The 21,335-nt window shown below is 42.2% G+C and overlaps 1 protein-coding gene across 2 annotated transcripts in view; it reads right to left on the bottom strand.

The window, feature by feature from the left end:
- Positions 1-5,769: 5,769 nt before the first annotated feature.
- LOC115172667 (RAC-alpha serine/threonine-protein kinase) overlaps positions 5,770-21,335 on the bottom strand; it is a 39,026-nt gene continuing 23,460 nt past the window's right edge. For both annotated transcript variants that reach the window (XM_029730331.1, XM_029730333.1), the window contains exons 6-14: positions 16,896-17,027; positions 16,692-16,757; positions 15,998-16,066; positions 15,727-15,852; positions 14,827-14,955; positions 11,282-11,496; positions 11,073-11,160; positions 10,839-10,941; positions 5,770-8,216 (exon numbers count right to left, since the gene is read on the bottom strand). In XM_029730331.1, coding sequence (XP_029586191.1) covers positions 8,137-8,216; positions 10,839-10,941; positions 11,073-11,160; positions 11,282-11,496; positions 14,827-14,955; positions 15,727-15,852; positions 15,998-16,066; positions 16,692-16,757; positions 16,896-17,027 — 1,008 coding nt within the window. In that variant the 3' untranslated portion in view covers positions 5,770-8,136. The remainder of the gene's footprint in view (positions 8,217-10,838; positions 10,942-11,072; positions 11,161-11,281; positions 11,497-14,826; positions 14,956-15,726; positions 15,853-15,997; positions 16,067-16,691; positions 16,758-16,895; positions 17,028-21,335) is intronic.

The following is a 21,335-nucleotide window of genomic DNA, read 5'->3' as shown; positions in this document are numbered from 1 at the left end:
GCTCGCATATCAGAAGAGCCAAATCTATTTATAAAACTATTTTAAAAATTAAGATATGAATAATCAAAAGATTTAAATTAATAGAATTAACTAATTCAAAGAATGGAAAAATAAATAAAATAATATAGGCCTAAATGCTCAAGTGCACACATTCGTTCTGACTGTCTGCTCAGACTAACAGCCTCACCTGTTGTTCCTGTCAATCAGACACGCAGTGTCAACCAATGAACCAAAGATGCGTGAGGGAGAGCCGAGCCAACTCACTCACAGTCACACATTTAGCAGCCGAGGAGAGAGGAAAGATAGCTGTGAAAAAAACAGCTAGAAAAGGAGTCGGAAGCACAGTAGCATTTAGATGCATTTTAATAATGTAGACAATGTTAGAGACAGTGTAGAATTTGCCAAAACAAAATCTAATATAAAGCCAGTTCTATGCACAACCTACACCAGCATATGCGAACTGTGCACCCAACTGTGAAGCTAGCTGTAGCGGAGCTTCGACAAACTAACGGGCCTGCTAGTGATAGTGGTGGAGCCAGCGTATCCACTCACTCAGTCAAGTAGGCCTGTGCGACCCACAGCAACGCAGTCTTCTATGGACCAGTTTATGCCAAAGTCTATGTCTGTAGCGAAACAAGGCCAAATTGATATTGCATTGGCTAAAATGATTGCCACTGATTTCCAGCCATTTTTGATATTGGAGAACAGAGGTTTTAGAAATTATAGCAATAGTCGAAATCTAATGTACACAATTCCAAGCAGGAAAACCCTTTCAAAATCACTTATTCCACAACTGTACGAGAGCACACAGGCTTCAGCGCAGGAAAGAGTCCAAAAAGCTACTGCAGTTTGTCTTACCACTGACTGCTGGACATCAAGGGTAACCACTTCTTACATGTCGGTTACATGTCACTTCATTGAAGATTTTTCGATGTCTAGCTGTCTTCTGGACTGCTTCTGCTTCTGGACTGCTTTGAGTTCAGCAACAGACACACCTCAGAGAACTTGGCAGAGGAACTGTTGAGAGTGGCCAGAGAATGGCAAGTAGATGGAAAAGTGGTCTGTTGTGTTAGCGACAATGCAGCTAAAATAACCAAAGCCATGAAAATTTTAAAAAGGACTCATCATCCATGTCTTGCCCACACAATCAACCTGCTTGTAAGAGATGCCCTGAAGAGATGCTCCTCCAAAGATCTGCAGATCCTCTGAGCTGGTGGAAGAACAAGGCTTACTAAAGTCATGACAGGGAGACTCATAGTGTCCACATCCGTTCCCTCTGAGAGGGTCTTCTCGAAAACGGGACAAATAATTACTGAGAGAAGAAACCGTATCAGCCCCTCAAGAGTTAGGCAGCTTGCATTTCTGAATGCAAATCTCTCATAAAAGCAAAATATGGTCAGCATTGCTGGGTGCTGCTGGTTATAACATGGCAATAAAGAAGAGAGAGAAAAGAGGGACCTGTTTAATGTTTTAAGTGGGATGCTGCAGTTTTGCACATTGTTATTTATTTTTCTTTGATATGGTGCAATATTCTATTATGCTGTTCAGATTGTATTCGTTTTGAATGGTTAGATTTATATGCACGTTGTTTGTATACATTAAAAAGTTATACTTTAAAGGCAAATGTTTAATAGCACTCTCTGTTCATCATATATGCATAGTCACTTTAACCATACCTACATGTACATTCTACCTCAATAAGCCTGACTAACCGGTGTCTGTATATAGCCTTGCTACTGTTATTTTCAAATGTCTTTTTACGGTTGTTTTATTTCTTTACTTACCCACACACACACACACACACACACACACACACACACACACACACACACACACACACACACACACACACACACACACACACACACACACACACACACACAGACACACACACACACATATCTTTTTTTTCGCACTATTGGTTAGAGCCTGTAAGTAAGCATTTCAATGTAAGGTCTACTACACCTGTTGTATTTGACACACGTGACAAATAAACTTTGATTTGACATTGTTTTTCATAACAAACCAATGCATTTTAAAATACATTGTGGTTAAGGTAGAGTATGATTTAATTTAATAATTGAATTCGAATTGTTTTAACACCAATCATAGTCAAACTATCGCAAACTGTTTGAATTGAAAAAATACAAAACATATTATTTTTAAAGAGCGTTTGGGAGCCAAAAGAGCCGGCTCTTTTTGGTGAGCTGAGCCGAACGAGCCGGCTCACTGAAAAGAGCCGGAATGCACATCACTCCTATTACTGAGTGAGTGAGTGGTAGGGAGGTGTGTGTTTAGGGAGTGGTGTGTGTGTGTGTTGAGAGAGCACTACAGCCAAAGACTTTTATAACTAAACCAAGATAGACCACATCCTGTCATTTCAAATGGTAACAAATTTGTCATAGTGGGCAGAACAAGCAAGGAGATGGACAGAGCCAAGCACAAGCTAGCGAGATACTATTGGTGCGTTTTAGCGGCATTTGCATATTTCCGTTAGGGAACACCTACTCCGTAAATTGCGCATGTGCAATAACTCAATTCGCCTTTTCACTCCATCTAAACAACGCAATTTTTAAAAACTTTGGCAAAAGGTAATGTCTACAAAACTTAGTTCACTCTGTTCGTAACATATTTTAGTTTTGGAAACAAAACTATATTGATATCAGATGTTTCATCGATGAGAAAATTTGAAGAATGTCGGCCAAAATCCATCTCGTTCTGTCTTCTCACACTGCCTGTCACTGGGGTTCCTCTCACTATTTGGTAGGGAGTGGTAATGCCAAGCGGATGTTTCACATTTATACATCTGGTGAGCGAGAGGAGAACGCGCAGCACGCGCGCACGTCGAGACAACTTTTTACCAGTGGTAGGCTGTTTAGATTGTTACTATGAAGGCACCTATTTCCAACCCTTTTATGCATGCTCAGTGTTTTATATATGCTCAGTTCTTGCATCTCGGGGGCTGCTAGAGTGGAAATTTGAAATGGAAGTTATGGAACTCGCGTGGTTCATTTTATGGGATAAAGTCCTCAATAAAACTGCTATTAAATGTGGAGAATTATACATTTGTCTCTGTTGGCCATCAATTAGCCTATTCATTTATATGATATTGTAGGCTACCATTTGATACAATAAATACATTGAAATGAAGATATCACTGGAGTCATTGTAAATCAATTTCTACCACTTGTGTAGCCTACCTGGAGCTGGCAAACCAATTTAATAAATAGCCTAGTTTATTGTTGTTGTAGCCTTATGTTATTATGCAATTATGAATGGACATGTTTAGTTAGTTACATTGGAAGCTCTATTGCAGTTGTTAGAACGCATTAGATTGACGGTAACAGTAGAAAGATTAGGCTACAGGTAAAAACGTTTAATGTTGTTGACAAGCATATTCCGCTCATATACATATTATTCATATCTAATTCAGTGATTAAAATGATGAAACCATCCTCGCCTATTCCAGCAGCCTATTGGGAAACACAAGCACTTCTTACCTCGAAATAGCCTCGCTATTCATGTTGAATAAATATTCATTTGAACTAAGCAAGCTGCTAAATCGTTCAGTTTACATCTTGCCTACATATTGTCTAGGCTACAGTAGTCTATCTGAAATGAGATGTAGGCCTATCTCGGGCTATAGGCTACCTTCCTTTATCAAAGCAAACCCTGGCGAAGTTAAATTACAATCATAAACACAGATTTTAGTCTGTAGCCTATGCCTATTGAAATGACAAGTAAATCTCGCAAATGGGCCATTTATAACGGTTTGTTGTCTTAACATCTGGCACATCATAACAGCACAATTGCCAGAAAATAGCCTAGCATTCGTTTTTTTAATGTTCGTCCAAGTGTTTCAAGAGATTCTCTGCCCAACTTCCATCACCCAAACTCTCCTGTCAGATTTATTTATAGTTATGCAAATGGGCAAAGGGGATTTCTTAACAATTATTAACCTGCTTCGAGACCTGAATGCTGATTGTCTGAAAGCCGTGGCATATCTGACCATACCATGGCTATGACTCAAAAATAATTTGTAATGTTCTAATTACGTTGGTAACCAGTTTATAATAGCAAAAAGGTACCCCGGGGGATTTGTGGTATATGGTCAATATACCATACCCCCTTGTGCCTTATTGCTTCACCAAAGCATTGATCTATCATACCGTGAGAGTTTATACTTGTGTTTTGAAGCCAGAGGATGAGTCTGAGTCGTATTTCACTGTTAGTTTTAGTCAAATAATTGTACATTTTCAGTTATAAAGGGACGATAATTGTTATTAAGAGAACTGATGATGTGTGAACTGTTGCTTCATGCATTGTATGTGTATGCTTACTGTGACTGTCACCCTGATTGGTGCTATCAGGCTGCTATAGGCTGCTATTCTATATGAAATAAATTCACGGGAGGGGAAAAAATGGCCACGTAACTACCGCTGGCGACACGACCTTGATAGCCAGTAGGAAGCTTATCACAGTCAGGTCTCAGGTCGGCATGCATGTCCCATACAACACCGGTGCACTGGTCCCCGGTTTATCGACTCATTGTGCAGTCCAATCAGTCACGCAGAACGGTATTGAGAGGCAACAAATCTGCCCAATAGCTGATTCGCTTTCCATACAGCCATTCCTTTCGACACACCCACTCCGGTGGTTGTTTAGCAACAAAACCGAGACGTGCCTAACTATGAGGAAAAACAGACTGGGGATGAACAGACATGGTTGGCTTGGATTGTTGATCATATGTAAACTATATTTCGTCTCCAATGTTTATTGAAAACATTAATACATTTGCTTAATGAGCACTAGTTATTTTTTTTTTTAAATCTCACAATTAGCACTTGTTGTCGCTCAAATACATAATTACAGTTATTGATTAGCTAGCTATTGCTATCAATCTGGCCATCCAGAATCACAACAACACACAGACTTCTGCCCATGGAAGCGCAACATCGTTTTCATGATGTCACCTCACCCATTTTATAGAATTTTTCTCACTTTGGAAATGTTTTTCTCACGTTGGAAATGGGAAGTAGAAAAAAAAAAACATTTTATATACGTTTTATTTTAAGGCAGAAAAATGTGACTGTGCAAGGGGTGTGGAGACTTTCCCTAGGCACTGTATGCAAAGCATAAATGGTTTTCAATCTTCAGAGACAATACAAGGAAAGATTGGTACAGTGAGGTGAGGGCAAAGAGGTAGAGACTGTGGAGTCAGTAATTGACAAGTTCCCCACAACACATCCCCAAGAGGGCAGAAAATCACTGCTAGCACAAAGGTGTTTTGTGGTTTGTGCAGCTGGAGCCAGGTGAGGAACGGTTGTCAGGTGAGTCCCACGCTGGGCACAACCATGATCCTGCAGTGAAGAGCAGTGCAGCTGGCCACAGACAGACAGAGCCCTGGCTGTCAACATCTGCTCAGGAGACTGTACCATCTGGGTCTGGCCCAGGGGAGCTTCTCCTCCAGCTCTGACCAGCTGCAGAGTCCCAGACAGACATGGACCTACGCAGTCCTGTAGAGGTACAGAAGTCCAACCTATCCAGCCACTCAGTATTTAGGTATATTCCTATGTTTCAGACGTTCGCCTCGTTCAAGGATGTTTATTTTTTATTTCATTTAAAAAAAATAATACTTCAGTCAGATCAAAGCATTAGCAACTCAAGCTTGTGCTATGACTGTGGGTTAAAAGCATATCCGAGAAGTTATTGAGGTCTGTAAGAATGGCTGAATGATCAACTGAACAAAAGACAATGAAAGACAAGTTGGCAGGTTTAGTTAAGACCTTTTATTTAATCAATTTGAAAAAAGAAAAAAACTGTAAAAACAGTGTACAAAGTTGATATTATTTATTTACTAAAGCTGGTGTCCTCAGTCTCGGGATAGGGAAAGGGGAGGTACAAAAAAAGTTAAAAAAAGAAAAGGTATAAAATGCATTTCCCTATTTTCAGAGGGTGACAGCAAAGGATGAGTGTGCATAGGATTAAGCAACAATCAGATCTAACAATTTAAGAATTGTTTGAGAAAAAGGAATTGATGTGAAAATAAAAATAAAAAGCTGTTACATTCATTTGTATGATTAACATTTATATTGTGATTATCAGTCATCTGAAAACACACCAGAATTTTCTGGAAACTCATCGGAGAACTGTGTTCCATTTTCAAGATTACCAGTTTATCTACAGCAATCTGTATATGGGGGTTAATTGCAAAAACGATCTTTTCATAGTTCACACCTTGCAGAATTGATGTCTAGAGAGGTGCTGTTTCAGTCGTTTCTGACAGCAAAGTGTAACAAGTACAAGTGTACAAATACATACATACATGTTTTGGGGCAGGAAAGTGCATAACATTGGCACAGTCAAATCCATTTTCATTGCTGGTTTTCTATAAATAACAACTCAGAGCCATGTACAGAGGAATGGAACACATCCCTACCTATAGAGATCAAAGCTGACTTAACTTGTTTCCCCCTGAACCACAGCCCAGTTTGTTTATGGAGTAAGTCCTAAAGGACTGTATATTGTTATAGTGACCTCATTGAGGCTGCAGTGAGTACACTGGGAGGAAAACACTCAATACTGTAGAAGAGGAAAATCCAGAAGAGAGAAAAGATTCCCTGATTGGGCAGAAAGGATCAGTACCTGACTGGCCAGTTCAGAGGGAAGCAGCCTAGTGTTTGGAATACAACATTCAGACAGGGAGGCACCATGATCCAAGCACATGATAGTCCAGGGGGCTTAGAGTAACTCTGTCTTTTCAATGGGACAACAGGAAATGGATATCTAATTGACCATGTGTACACAGTTCTGAGATTCATTGACAGCAAGCTTTAATCTATTTAGAGTATGCCTGCCCCCAGAATAAGCAATATTTAAGTATCTGCGAATCCCCTTTCTGCCACTGTATTACACAATTTCTCTATTAGACTGACAGTGGTCCATTGGATAATTCTCACCTTGTTCTCTAATGTTTTGGGGCTTTAAAATTCTGATAAGAATGTTTTTTTGAGCATTGGAAGTCCTATAATAATCAACCATGTTCTACGAACAGTTAGATCTACAGAATTATACATTTTATTGATTCGGTATACTGGCAGCCCAAGGAGATTCAAAGTGTTGGTCAAATAGTGATGTGTGAAAGTCTTGATAAAAATAAATCAACATCAGACTAATCTCCCACTTCATTGAAAATGAAGTCATTGGTCATCTATTATTATTGCCGTTAGGCCACAATATTTATTTGTATTAAAGCGGAATCAGCAGTTGAAACAAAGTGTTCTCCCCATCCCTATTTCAGTAAAAAGCTGAGGGATGGGGTTGGAGAGATGGAACCACTAAAATTCATAGACAGAGCTATGGATGCAAGGACTGACCAGCCATGATATCCAAAATGATCATTTTAACCATAGTGTGAGGCTATATAGTGTTTGTTTACAAACATTGGAGAAAAATGATCTTATATTTTGGGTTGTGATGGGGTACGACAGTTCAACTAAGTTCATTAGGCATTCATAAGTTATATTCTTCAATAATCAATGGGTACATATCATTAATTCATGAGTCAAAAAAATGTATGTAACAACTGCAGATCGCCTCTTTAAACAAAGAACAGCAAAATACATTTGAATTTTAAATGGCTAATTTTAATATAGTCCCTATGGTCCCGTGACATTTTCCAGGCAAACGTTCACTTTGTGAATAGTATGTGACAAATATAACAGGTGCTGACAAAAGTAAGACAAACAAAAGTTTAAGAACGTGTAGCCTTATCATTCTAAATTCATATACCATATCGCTGCATGATCACTCTTTTCCTATAAATTAGGTTTATGAACATCAAGCTTGTCTGACTGAACACGTCAAGACAAGCAGGAAATGCACTGTAGTGTTCTCTCTCACCATTAGAAAAGTCTTAAAACGCCACAGAAACAAATCAGTGGTTTTTCATTTGTGTAGTAAGGAGTATTTTCCAACATATAATTACCGAACCTGCAGATTGCAAATGTCTGTTCAACAATACTATCTGAAACAGTGGTGAAGTAATGAAAGGATGTGGTGAAAACCCCGGTAGTTGGATGTGCAGTCTGGTGGGGTGAGGGGAAATGGTGGGACCAGAGGAATAAAGGGGTGTGTTTAGGCTGTTCCACTCGCAGAGTAGGAAAACTGTGGGAAGTGGGGTCTCCGTTCGCTGTCAAACGACTCCATGCTGTCTTCTGGAATACAAAATGAGTGGGGAGGAAAGAGAGAGGGATGGCACAGAGAACTCCATTAGTGTATACGTTCTGATTTCCACTTTAATACAAAATATATATTTTCCTCTCAGTGACAAAAACCCTTATGATTGAGTCCTAATGCATAATGTACCTAGTAATAGCCAGGGTGCAGTTTGGCACACACTGCTAGTGGTCTAGCACTTCCATGTGAGGTACACAGTGAACTATGGAATAACAGACGCTACACACACGTTCCAGGAGGGGGCACAAATCCCCCAGAGGAATTGAATAAGCGCTATGTAATTTGACCTCACATTAATTGCACTGGGAAGATGGACCTTCCCCATTATCATTTCAATATTTGCCTTGAAGAGTGCAATCTATACCTTGAATGATGTTAAAAACTATCTATTCTTTTTCTCGTGGGATTTAATTATTTGAGTGCTACAGTACAGATATAAAGTTGCGGCCAAATATATTGGCAGCCTTGCACTTTTCTTTAATTCCCTATTTCTTCTAAAATAAGATGAAATTGGAAAAAAACATTTGTTTTCAACACCTTATTGGATTTTCAACATTGCATAAGCAATTGTATGTGTGTAAATTTAAGTTTAGAATTTAGAATTTTGAAAGTAATGACAAACGGCATGGACAAAATTATTGGCTAGTACTTGGTTGCACAGCCTTTTGCCAAGATAACTGCAGACAAATGCTTATTGTAGCCATCAGTGATCTTGCTGCACCTTGGCCCACTTTTCAGCAGCAAACTGCTCAAATGCTTCCATGTTTGAGGGGTGCCATCCACCAACTGCTGTTTTCAGATCTCACCATAGGTTCTGGATGTGATTCAGATCTGAACTCTTGGCTGGCCACTCCAGAACAGCATCCCTTCTTGAACCATTCCTTGGTGTTTTTTGTATGTGATTTTGGCATCATTGTCCTGCTGGAAGACCCACAACCTCCGATGGAGACCCAGTCTTTGGACACTGGGTTGAACATTGGACTCCAAAACACCTGATAATCTGCTGATTTCATGATGCCTCGTGCATTTTCAAGGCCCCCAATACCAGAGGCAGCAAAGCAACCCCACAGCATTATCAAACCTCCCTCATGTTTGATTGTAGGGAGGGTGTTCTTTCCATTGAATGTTCATTTGGTTGTCAGTAAACAAAGCGCTGATCTGTATTGTCAAAGAGCTCTAATTTTGTTTAATTGGTCCAGAGAAGATTTCCCCCAGGATTTAGGCTTGTTTAGGTGAGCTTTGGAGAAATTGCATCAGGCATTCTTGTGTCTCCTTCAGAAGTGGGTCTTCCTATGTTTACCAACAACCAAATTAAGCACTCAAAGAAAATAACACCCTCCCTACAATCAAACATGGGAGAGGTTCAATGATGCTGTGGGGTCGCTTGGCTGCCTCTGGTACTGGGGGCCTTGAACATGTGAAGACATCATGAAATCAGCAGATTATCAAGGTGTTTTGGAGTGCAATGTTCAACTCAGTCCAAAACCTGTCTCTGTTAAAGGTTGTGGGTCTTCCAGCTGAACAACGACCCCAAATACACATCAAAATCACCCTGGAATGGTTTGAGAAGAAACGCTGGACTGTTCTAGAGTGGCTAGCCATGAGTCCAAATCACATCCAAAACCTATGATGAGATCTGAAAAAAGCAGTTGGTGGATGGCACCCCTCAAACATTGAAGTATTAAGAGCAGTTTGCTGCTGAAAAGTGGGACAAATTGCTACAAAAAGGGTTTGTCTGCAGTTATCTTAGCCAAAGGCTGTGCTACCAAGTACAAGGGGTGCCAATACATTTGTCCATACCATTTGTATTTCATTTCTAAATAAAAATGGTAAACTTAAGTTTACAAAAATAAAAATTGGATCTACAATGATGAAAATTCAATATTGTGTGGAGAACAAATGTTTTTTTTTCAATTTCAACTCATTTTAGAAATAGGGAATTATTTAAGAAAAGTGCAAGGATGCCAATATATTTGTCCGCAACTGTATAATGTATCATATACATCAAGGTCACGTGGAAATCTTATCGAGTGCACCTTTAAAATGGTTTATTTTCTTTGTTCAATGAATAGGCGAGTAAAATACTGGGAGTGCCCACAAATTAGTACTAGGCAGTCAGAGTAAGCCAAAGATAGGACTGCATTTAAAGTAGAGAAAAAGGCACAGTCTCTCATGAGCCTGACAACGAGGAAGAATATTACGGTCTTCAATCAAAATTCTATCTAAATCTAAACAATGTAGATCAGCTTGGGGATTTTTGTTTGAGACACTCCAATTCTGGAACCCCAAAAATAAACATTGACCTTTAGAGCCAAATGATAATTTAAAGTTCAGTTAAAATCTCTGAAGAGGGGAGATGAATTTATGTGAGATTCTAAAACGCAATATGTATTCTTTACAGTAATGACATTTAGAACCCCATGCGTTTCCAGTTTATCCTGAGTCAGACTGTGATCATCCCTACTAAACAAAAACATTCAGGTCCAAAGAGTCAGTGAAATACAAAAGTATGATTATCTGTCTGGGTGTGTAATACTGTTCTCTGAGTGTGGTGTGTGTATTCTGTAAATATACAGAATACGCAGTGGGTCAGGTAGTACCTTGTCCGGGTGGTGTAATAGTGATGGTCTGTGCTGTGAACTCCTCGTCAAAATACCGTGTATCTGTTTCCGAGGTAACCTGGGGCTTGAAGGGCGGGACCAGCTGTGAGAGAAGAGGGGACACCATGAGCACATTGGCACATCTGTCCTGTCAATCAGACTGTAGACAGTTGCAGGCCTGGTGAAATCTATTGGTTGTTCACTGAAGTAATGGAAAATGGAACACTAATTTACCCTTTTCTCATAAACATCTTGCCATTCAATCCCAGCAAAGAATTTGTGCTGCATAATCTCCTTAGCATCATCCTGTCCTCCACCTAACCTGGAAGATAGAGGAACCAAAACAAAGTAAATACGTGGCCAAATCAATCCATGCCATTATATTCCACGGGATTCTGTACATACGGTATGGTGGATAACTGCTGGCAAGAGGGTCTACGCACCGCTGCTTGGGGTCCTTTTTGAGCAGGCCGGAGAGCAGGGACCTGCCCTCCTGACCCAGGGTACGTGGGAAACGGATGTCCTCCATGAGGATGAGCTCAAACAGCTTCTCGTGGTCCTGGTTGTAGAAGGGCAGCCGACCACACATCATCTCGTACATGACCACGCCCAGACCCCACCAGTCCACCGCCCGACCGTAATCATTGTCCTCCAGCACCTGGACAACACAGGACAACCACAACTCAATACAATATAATACCATTAGGAACATTTACACAGTCATACTTGGAAGCATACAGGACAAGGGCTAGCAGGAGTTCAAATGAACATTCGGCCCTATGACAGCATCAAAAGAGACATACTATACATTGTTGGTTTAAATCTCTGAAACCTAGCTATTAGCTAAGTGGATGGACATTAGGTGGGTAGAGAGGTCAGCAGCTCTCCAGGCTGTATAAAGAACCCTGAGGCCAGTGAACACCCCCACCCCCCTTCTCCTGGTCTGGGATTCCAAGCAGCCACAGCCAACACTGACTCACATCTCACATTAGGAGCAGGGATAGAGTTTCCCCTGGAGCCCTGCATATTTAAGCACTAGAGGTCTGCAGTACACACCATCATGAGGGAGGGATAGGCTGGGCAGGGGCTGGAGGCTGGAGAGGCTGGGGCCAGTTAGTGGAAGCAGAGTCCCCATAGCAGCAACCACATACACCACACAACTGCCACAGCCCTTAGTCATGGAAGTGGAGGTTCACACATCTTGGAAGATGACGTGTTCACACGTTCTAATCAATTGGCTCGATTTGGCTCTGTGCTGTCTAACTGGGGCAGCCTGTTGAATGTCAGCAATAGTATTTGAGTTGTTACTAAACAAGGCCTTCTGGGACATGTAGTTGGGTCAACAGTACAGGAAGGATATTGTAGGTGAAATCAAGCCAATGAGAACAGACTGTTCTTTAAAACAAGGTTATATGAGGTGAGATAAATTGGTCCAGGAATAGATTCATAGGTAAAAGGGCAGCCTAATAGAATTACATATGGACATGAAGGTACACAGACCCAGAGAGAAGAGGCGGGCAGAACAGATGGACAGATGTGACCGTAAATGGAACAAAACCGGAGTGTGTTTGTGTGCGTTTGGGCGGGTGGTGTGTGCCTGCATCTGTGGGCACGCTGCTTGGCGCTGCGGTTAGGGGCGAGGAGGACTCGGAGGGCAGGGGTAACGTGAAGCCGGCACGGTGCTAGGATTACTGGACCGTCTCTATTTCCAGCACTGCTGTCGTGTGATTCACACCACACGACAGCTGGGCCTGCAGCTGCCCCATATATGTAGAAGAGTACCACAGCTGTGGAGCTGCCAGGACCACAGGAGCCAAGCTCATCCCTCACACACGTAACCAGGGCTGCCTGGACCAGCTCTGTTACACTGGCCCAAAGGACAGCACAGTGCAGAGAGGAGGTAGGAGTGAAACGTACACTTGCTGTACTTTTCCTCCACTTGATACTGCCCTCTATCTTACTTCTCTGGCCTTTTTCTCCCTCTAACACAAACACAGCTATTGTCCCTCTCTCAAACACATGCCCTTCACTCTCCTTTTCATTGTTCATTACTTTCACAAATCGACTTCATTGCCGTTCCAATGTTTCAATAAAACAACTCTATTTCACAGTGGATTAGGTGAAACTTGTTCCATGGGTGTTCGCAAGATGCAGGCTTACAGCCCTGGTCTGGGCAGCGGGTCTGGCCTGTGGAATATTCCCAGACGTTACAGCATTCCTGTGCAGCACACACAACAAGATCATTGTTTACTGCAGAACAACCTGTAACATTGCCTGGCCCTGGCTCCCATAGAGACGCTCTATGGCGACCCCGTCTCCACGGAAACGCCCCCTGATGTCTCTGCTGCCAGAGGAGGAGCAGAGCTGGGGCTGTTATATGGTGCCACTAGCTATGTTACTGTGTTCAGAATGCTAAAGAGGGGGGAGGGTTGTTCTTCAGCACATTTATGACATACCACTCATGGACATACAAAAATGACAAACAGATTCTTTCCTTTTAATTATCATTTGCCTGTTGCTTGCCCTAGTGTGAGGGATGTGACATGATGGTTATATAGTAATTCATGCTCTAGTTGGCTTTGGTGATGATGGCTACTGTATGCCGTAAATTAGGATGGTCCTCTAGAGCAGGAGTTCCCAAACTTTTTCACTCGGGGCCCCCCTTCCAGCATTGGGCCCTCCCCCCTGCGTGAGCACACGCCACGTCTATTTCTATGGGAACAAGCACTGTTCATGACAAACTGTCCACACCCCTCTTGTTGTTGGAGAGGAAATTTCACAGGTTTAAAGCAAATTTTTTCTTTCAATTCCATACATTTTGCCAGTCTAATGTGTATTCATGGGATATTTGAGTGACAAAAAAATGACAACAATATCTATAGGATAAAAAAACTAAACTTAAAAACAACGTTAGCTGACATGGGCTAGTTGATGTGGACATTTCAGACAAGTTATGAATAGCTAAGAGTCTAAGAGAGAGGAATATAAAGATGTCAGATGAAAAGGCCATGGGAGATTGTTACAGGGGAGAACTGAGGACAACAGGCCCAGAGAGTGGCCCTGGCTTTGCCCAGGTCAGGATAGGCATCCTGGGCAGCAGTCGGCTAGAAGCCCCCTCAGTGCCAGGAGCAGCTGTAGCCAATGTAACCTTTTCTTCGGGGCGGAAACTCACGTTTCCTGAGGCACTGCCAAACCCCCCAGCAAATTCCAAATGGAGGCTAAAAACAACGAGTCAGCAACTGTGTCAACATGGGCACCCTTCTCCCAGAAAACCTTCTTACAGCAAGAGGCAAGGGGACTAGCACACACACACACACACACTGTACAATGCTCTATCGTGTTACACACCCCACGTCATACCTGCACGCAATGGGGAGAAGCCACACCCCATATTTTTTGGTTGAGAAGGCATGTGTACAGGGAACAGCCTGTCCTGCACACTGCAGACTCATTAGCTGCATGTCTTATACTGGAGATTAGACAGGCATTTAGGAACAGCTGTCCCAAAGCCACTCTTCAACAGTTTATTTTACCTTTATTTTAACAGGGAGTCCCATTGAGACCAAGGTCTCTTTTGCAAGGGAGCCTTGCATCTTACAATTAATTACACTAAATTAAACTAAATTAGACAGGAAATACACCCCAAAAAATGTGACATAGCTTGTACGCCTGAACAATATGCCCGACAACAGACATTAACGATGATGTGTGTAGTGGGATATATTCGCTGCAATACAGTTCCTCTCTTCAAACCGTGTTTAGTCTGTTAATTCTTTCAGTTATTTACCAATTATGTGACTTTATTCTCTTCAGTTGATTTACACTCAAATTTGAATAGACAAAAATACTCCCGAGAACATGCCAAAAGAGTGTGCACTGAAGAGGAAGGTCACATGGGTTGGGCTCCAAAGGCCTCCATTTTTTATGTAAAGAAAATGATAAGATTTATTGACCCTTATATTGTGAATGGACTGTGAGAATACACTACCTCTGGGGCCAGGTACTCTGGTGTCCCACAGAAGGTCTTCATGGTGGCCCCGTCTGTGATCCCCTCCTTACACAGTCCAAAGTCGGTGATCTTTATGTGTCCGTCTTTGTCCAGCATGAGATTTTCCAGCTGAGACAAGGAGACAGAATGAGACAGGAAGTATCAGCAACAGGAGGAGGGGGAGTGACTGTGTGATTGAGGCACAGCTGATTTGGCTTCAGCTTTGAGAGGCATGAGCTAGCAATGCATGTCCTTTTAATATCAGTGTGTCCTCTCAGTAAAAGTCACCTGGCAACTGTAGCCCACACGTGGCCAGCAGCACTAGGCAGGCAGGCCAGAGTCAGCACATCCTCCAATACTGCTACCCTGGCATTTTCAGGAGAACCTTAGCAGGCTGGGAGCCTGCCTCATTAACCCATGGGGAGAGCAGAGGGAGGGGGGAACAAGGAGGGAGGAGGCTATGCTGACCTGGCTGGTATAGTTTCATCAGCTGGAAGAAACAGGGCTACAGATGCCCCCCCCCTTTAAAACCAGTCATATCACGCCTCTGCTACCTCTGCTCTTATGCTATGAATACAGATCACTGAGTTTCTGTACTAGTCTCTTCCTTTTGGTACAAACAATTTACAGCTAGACAGAATAAGTTTGATGACGGGGGTAAAATATGACTGTCAATACTAAAATACACATTTTTCCCTGCTTATTTACATTAATGGTAACACAAAGATGAATAAAGGAATCGAACATCTGCCCAGAAGGAGATGGTGGTTATTATATTCCGGCTGTAGAAAGGGGCAGTCTAGGTCTCCAGCTGCAGTGAGGACTGAATCAGGGGGAGGCCTGCTGCTGCTGTGGACACTATTTATATCCCGGTCCGCAGACTGTGCTCCTCCGCCTTACCTTCAGGTCTCTGTAGACCACGTTCCTCTCAGCATGCAGGTAGTCCAGCGCTGACACTATTTCCGCCCCGTAGAACCGAGACCGCTCCTCCGAGAACACCCGATCCCGGGAGAGGTGGAAGAACAGCTAGAGGGAGGAAGATAAGAGAGAGGGAGAGGAGAGACAGAGGGAACAGGGTTAGCGTAGACAGAAGGAGGGGTGGGAGGATTATTGGCTACTAGCTAAATTGGATCTTGCGTGTCAGGTGTTATTGACTGCTTAAAAAGCTCACCTCTCCGCCGTTCGCATACTCCATCACGAAACACAACCGGTCGTGGGTCTGGAAGGAGTATTTCAGGCCCTGGGGATATATATTTACATTTTAGTCATTTAGCAGACGCTCTTATCCAGAGAAACTTACAGTAGCGAGTACATACATTTTCATACTTTTTTCGTATTGGTGCCTTGTGGGAATCGAACCCACAACCCTGGCATTGCAAGCGCCATGCTCTACCAACTGAGCCACATGGGACCCTGGGGATATATACCAATAACTTAAACAACTGCAATGGATCAAAAATTAGGCCCGCCATTGCAAGTTCTCCATAAGAAACCAAAGTCTTTGTTGAAGTGATATCTGCCTTTGGGATATAACTGTTGAGTGACAACTGCTAGCCCCATTCACCACAGTGGGATGTACAGAAGATGCATGTGTTACTCCAGCCACTTAATGTGGAAGAGTTTTGCATTGTGAGCCATCGCAGACTTTGAGAAAGGTGGTTAACTAACAATGAGATGTCTAGTGTCCTCAAAGGAGGCCAAGTCTATTGCTGTCTTTGTAAACATTGCTCAAACTCTCCCAACACAGATTCAGCATCTCCCCCTGAATGGAAGCTCTCAGGCTGAAGTGGAGTGGCTCCTCAGAGTCTTTGTGACCAGAGGAGAGTTTGGGTTAGGTAGATGAAGTGGATGGAGGGGTCTCTCACCGTCAAGAATGGATGCTTGGAATTCTGGAGCACTCGGTTTTCTGTGAGTGTGTGTGCCACTTCATCCTGAAAGAGATCACAAAGAGTGTTTGTGCAACTCCCACAATGGCTGCCGTTTAGGTATCCATGATCGCCCCTCACCGCCCCCATGCTCTCTCTCCCTCTTTCTCATGCTTCTCCTAACGGTTAGTGGCCTCTACTCACTTTCGCTACGATCACTTCCTTCTTCAGGATTTTCATGGCATAGTAGCGTCCTGTGGCCTTCTCCTTCACCAGGATCACTTTGCCAAAAGTACCTTTTCCGAGGAGTTTGAGGTATTCAAAGTCGTCCATAGTCTATGAGCGGGGGGGAGCAGCATTGGGTTACAAACAGCGGCTATAACAAATTCATGCTCTAACTAGTCAAGACATATAATCCCACTGACAACAACACAGAAGCATTTAAGGTGCCATTTCATCCACTCTGCAACTTCCACTCTTCTAATGGTGGGACTATATGCTGCAGTGACTTGTTAAACCTCTGACCCTCAGGGCTGCGAGAATGTTGAAAATGGTTGTGTAGGAGACATGCAATCCGGTGCCCTTAGACCTTTGTGTCATGACTTAAGAGCACAGATGTGTGGTGATGAAACAGAGTGGACATGCCATCTGGTGCTAAGCATCCCAGGGCTGATGTTGGTACCGGAGCGTCGGCTCTTGGCTCCTAGACAGCTTCTACCCCCAAGCCATAAGACTGCTAAATAGCCAGACTGCTAAATAGTAAAGTAATGGTACCTGAACTACCGGCACTGACTCGATCACTGACTCTAATACCTAGTACCTCTGCACATTGACCTGGTCCTGGTTCTCCCTGTATATAGCTCCACATTGACCTGGTCCTGGTACTCCCTGTATATAGCTCCACATTGACCTGGTCCTGGTACACCCTGTATATAGCTCCACATTGACCTGGTCCTGGTACACCCTGTATACAGCTCCACATTGATCTGGTACTGGTACTCCCTGTATATACTGGTTTTAGAACACCTACTCATTCAAGGATTTTTCTTAATTTTTACTATTTTCTACATTGTAGAATAATAGTGAAGACATCAAAACTATGAAATAACACATATGGAATAATGTATTAACCAAAACAGTGTAAACAAATCAAAATATCTTTCATATTTCAGATTCTTCAAATAGCCACACTTTGCCTCGATGACAGCGTTGCACACTATTGGCATTCTCTCAACCAGCTTCATGAGGTAGTCACCTGGAATGCATTTCAATTAACAGGTGTGCATTCTAAAAAGTTAATTTGTGGAATTTCTTTCCTTCTTAATGCATTTGAGACAATCAGTTGTGTTGTGACAAGGTAGGGGGTATACAAAAGACAGCCCTATTTGGTAAAATAACAAGTCCATATTATGTCAAGAACAGCTCAAATAAGCAAAGAGAAATGACAGTCCATCATTACTTTAAGACATGAAGGTCAGTCAAAACAGAACATTTCAAGAACTTTGAAGGTTTCTTAAAGTACAGTCGCAAAACCCATCAAGCTCTATGATGAAACTGGCTCTCATGAGGACCACCACAGGAATGGAAGACCCAGAGTTACCTCTGCTGCAGGGGATAAGTTCATTAGAGTTACCAGCCTCAGAAATTGCAGCCCAAATAAATGCTTCAGAGTTCAAGTAACAGACACATCTCAACATCAACTGTTCAGAGGAGACTGTGTGAATCATGCCGCCATGGTGAAATTGCTGCAAAGAAACCACTAATAAAGGACACCAATAATAAGAAGAGACTTGCTTGGGCCAAGAAACACGTGCAATGGACATTAGACCAGTGGAAATTTGTCCTTTGGTCTGGAGTCTAAATTGAAGATTTTTGGTTCCAACCACTGTGTCTGTGAGACGCAGTGTGGGTGAACGGGTGATCTCTGCATGTGTATTTCCCACTGTAAAGCATGGAGGAGGAGGTGTTATGGTGTGGGGGTGCTTTCCTGGTGACACTGTCTGTGATTTATTTAGAATTCAAGGCACACTTAACCAGCATGGCTACCACAGCATTCTGCAGCGACACGCCATCCCATCTGGTTAGGGCTATCACTTGTTTTTCAACAGGACAATGACCCAACACATCTCCAGGCTGCATAAGGGCTATTTAACCAAGAAGGAGAGTGATGGAGTGCTGCATCAGATGACCAGCCTCCAAAATCCCCTGACCTCAACCAAATTGAAATGGTTTGGGATGAGTCGGACTACAGAGTGAAGGAAAAGGAGCCAAAAAGTGCTCTGCATATGTGGGAACTCCTTCAAGACTGTTGGAAAAGCATTCCAGGTGAAGCTGATTGGGAGAATGCTGAGAGTGTGCAAAGCTGTCATCAAGGTAAAGGGTGGCTATTTCAAATATTGAAATATATATTGATATGTTTAACACTTTTTTGGTTACTACATAATTCCATGTGTCATTTCATAGTTTTGATGTCTTCACTATTATTCTACAATGTAGAAAATAGTAAAAATAAAGAAAAAACCTTGAATGTGTAGGTGTTCTAAAACGTTTGACCGGTCGTGTAGCTCCACATTGATCAGGTACAGGTACTCCCTGAATATAGCTACACAGAGATCTGGTACAGGTATTCCCTGAATATAGCTACACATAGATCTGGTACTGGTACTCCCTGAATATAGCTACACATAGATCTGGTACAGGTACTCCCTGAATATAGCTACACATAGATCTGGTACAGGTACTCCCTGAATATAGCTACACATAGATCTGGTACAGGTACTCCCTGAATATAACTACACATAGATCTGGTACAGGTACTCCCTGAATATAGCTACACATAGATCTGGTATTGGTACTCCCTGTATATACAGTACAGTTGAAGTCGGAAGTTTACATGCACATTAGCCAAATACATTTAAACTCAGTTTTTCACAATTCCTGACATTTAATCCTAGTAAAATTTCCCTGTCTTCGGTCAGTTAGGATCACCACTTTATTTTAAGAATGTGAAATGTCAGAATAATAGTAGAGAGAATGATTTATTTCAGCTTTTATTTCTTTCATCACATTCCCAGTGGGTCAGAAGTTTACATACACTCAATTAGTGTTTGGTAGCATTGCCTTTAAATTGTTTAACTTGGGTAAAACGTTTTGGGTAGCCTTACACAAGCTTCCCACAATAGGTTGGGTGAATTTTGCCCATTGCTCCTGACAGAGCTGGTGTAACTGAGTCAGGTTTGTAGGCCTCCTTGCTCACACGCACTTTTTCAGTTCCACCCACAAATTGTCTATAGGATTGAGGTCAGGGCTTTGTGATGGTCACTCCAATACCTTGACTTTGTTGTCCTTAAGCCATTTTGCCACAAATTTGGAAGGATGCTTGGGGTCAATGTCCATTTGGAAGACCCATTTGCAACCAAGCTTCAACTTCCTGACTGATGTTGCTTCAAAAAAAAAAAAAAAAAAAATTATAATATATATATATATATATATATAAATAATTTCTCCGTCATGATGCCATCTATTTTGTGAAGTGCACCAGTCCTTCATGCAGCAAAGCACCCGCACAACATGATGCTGCCACCCCCGTGCTTCACGGTTGGGATGGTGTTCTTCGGCTTGCAAGCCTCCCCCTTTTTCCTCCTAACATAACGATGGTCATTATGGCCAAATAGTTCTATTTTTGTTTCATCAGACAAAAGGACATTTCTCCAAAAAGTACGATCTTTGTCCCCATGTGCAGTTGCAAACCGTAGTCTGGCTTTTTAATGGCGGTTTTGGAGAAGTGGCTTCTTCCTTGCTGAGTGGCCTTTCAGGTTATGTTGATATAGGACTCGTTTTACTGTGGATATAGATACATTTGTACCTGTTTCCTCCAGCATCTTTACAAGGTCCTTTGTTGTTGTTCTGGGATTGATTTGCACTTTTCGCACCAAAGTACTGTCACGGTAGTCGTAGGAAGGAGCGGACCAAAGTGCAGCGTGTGTCGTTCCATATTTTATTTTCACTGTGAAACTATGCAATACATATAAATAAACTGAATAACAAAACAACAAACCGTGACGCAGAGGTGAAACATACACTTACTCAAAGACAATCTCCCACAAACCCAGGTGGGAAAAACACCTACTTAAGTTTGATCTCCAATTAGAGACAACGATGACCAGCTGCCTCTAATTGGAGATCATCCCAAACAAAACCCAACATAGAAATACAGAACTAGAACATGACAACATAGAACAATTTACCTAGAAAACCCCCGTCACACCCTGACCTACTCTACCATAGAAAATTACACCTTTTTGTGGTCAGGACGTGACAAGTACGTTCATCTCTAGGAGACAGAACGCATCTCCTTCCTGAGCGGTAGGACAGCTGCGTGGTCCCAAGGTGTTTATACTTGCGTACCTTTTTTCTGAGGTCTTGGCTGATTTCTTTTGATTTTCTCATGATGTCAAGCAAAGAGGCACTGAGTTTGAAGGTAGGCCTTGAAATACATCCACAGGTACACCTCCAATTGACTCAAATTATGTCAATTAGCCTATCAGATGCTTCTAAAGCCATGACATAATTTTCTGGAATTCTCCAAGCTGTTTAAAGGCACAGTCAACTTAGTGTATGTAAACTTCTGACCCACTGGAATTG

Source organism: Salmo trutta, chromosome 33 (assembly GCF_901001165.1).
Source record: "Salmo trutta chromosome 33, fSalTru1.1, whole genome shotgun sequence".
In the NCBI taxonomy this organism is placed as follows: domain Eukaryota; kingdom Metazoa; phylum Chordata; class Actinopteri; order Salmoniformes; family Salmonidae; genus Salmo; species Salmo trutta.
This window is presented reverse-complemented; position numbering and strand designations above follow the sequence as displayed.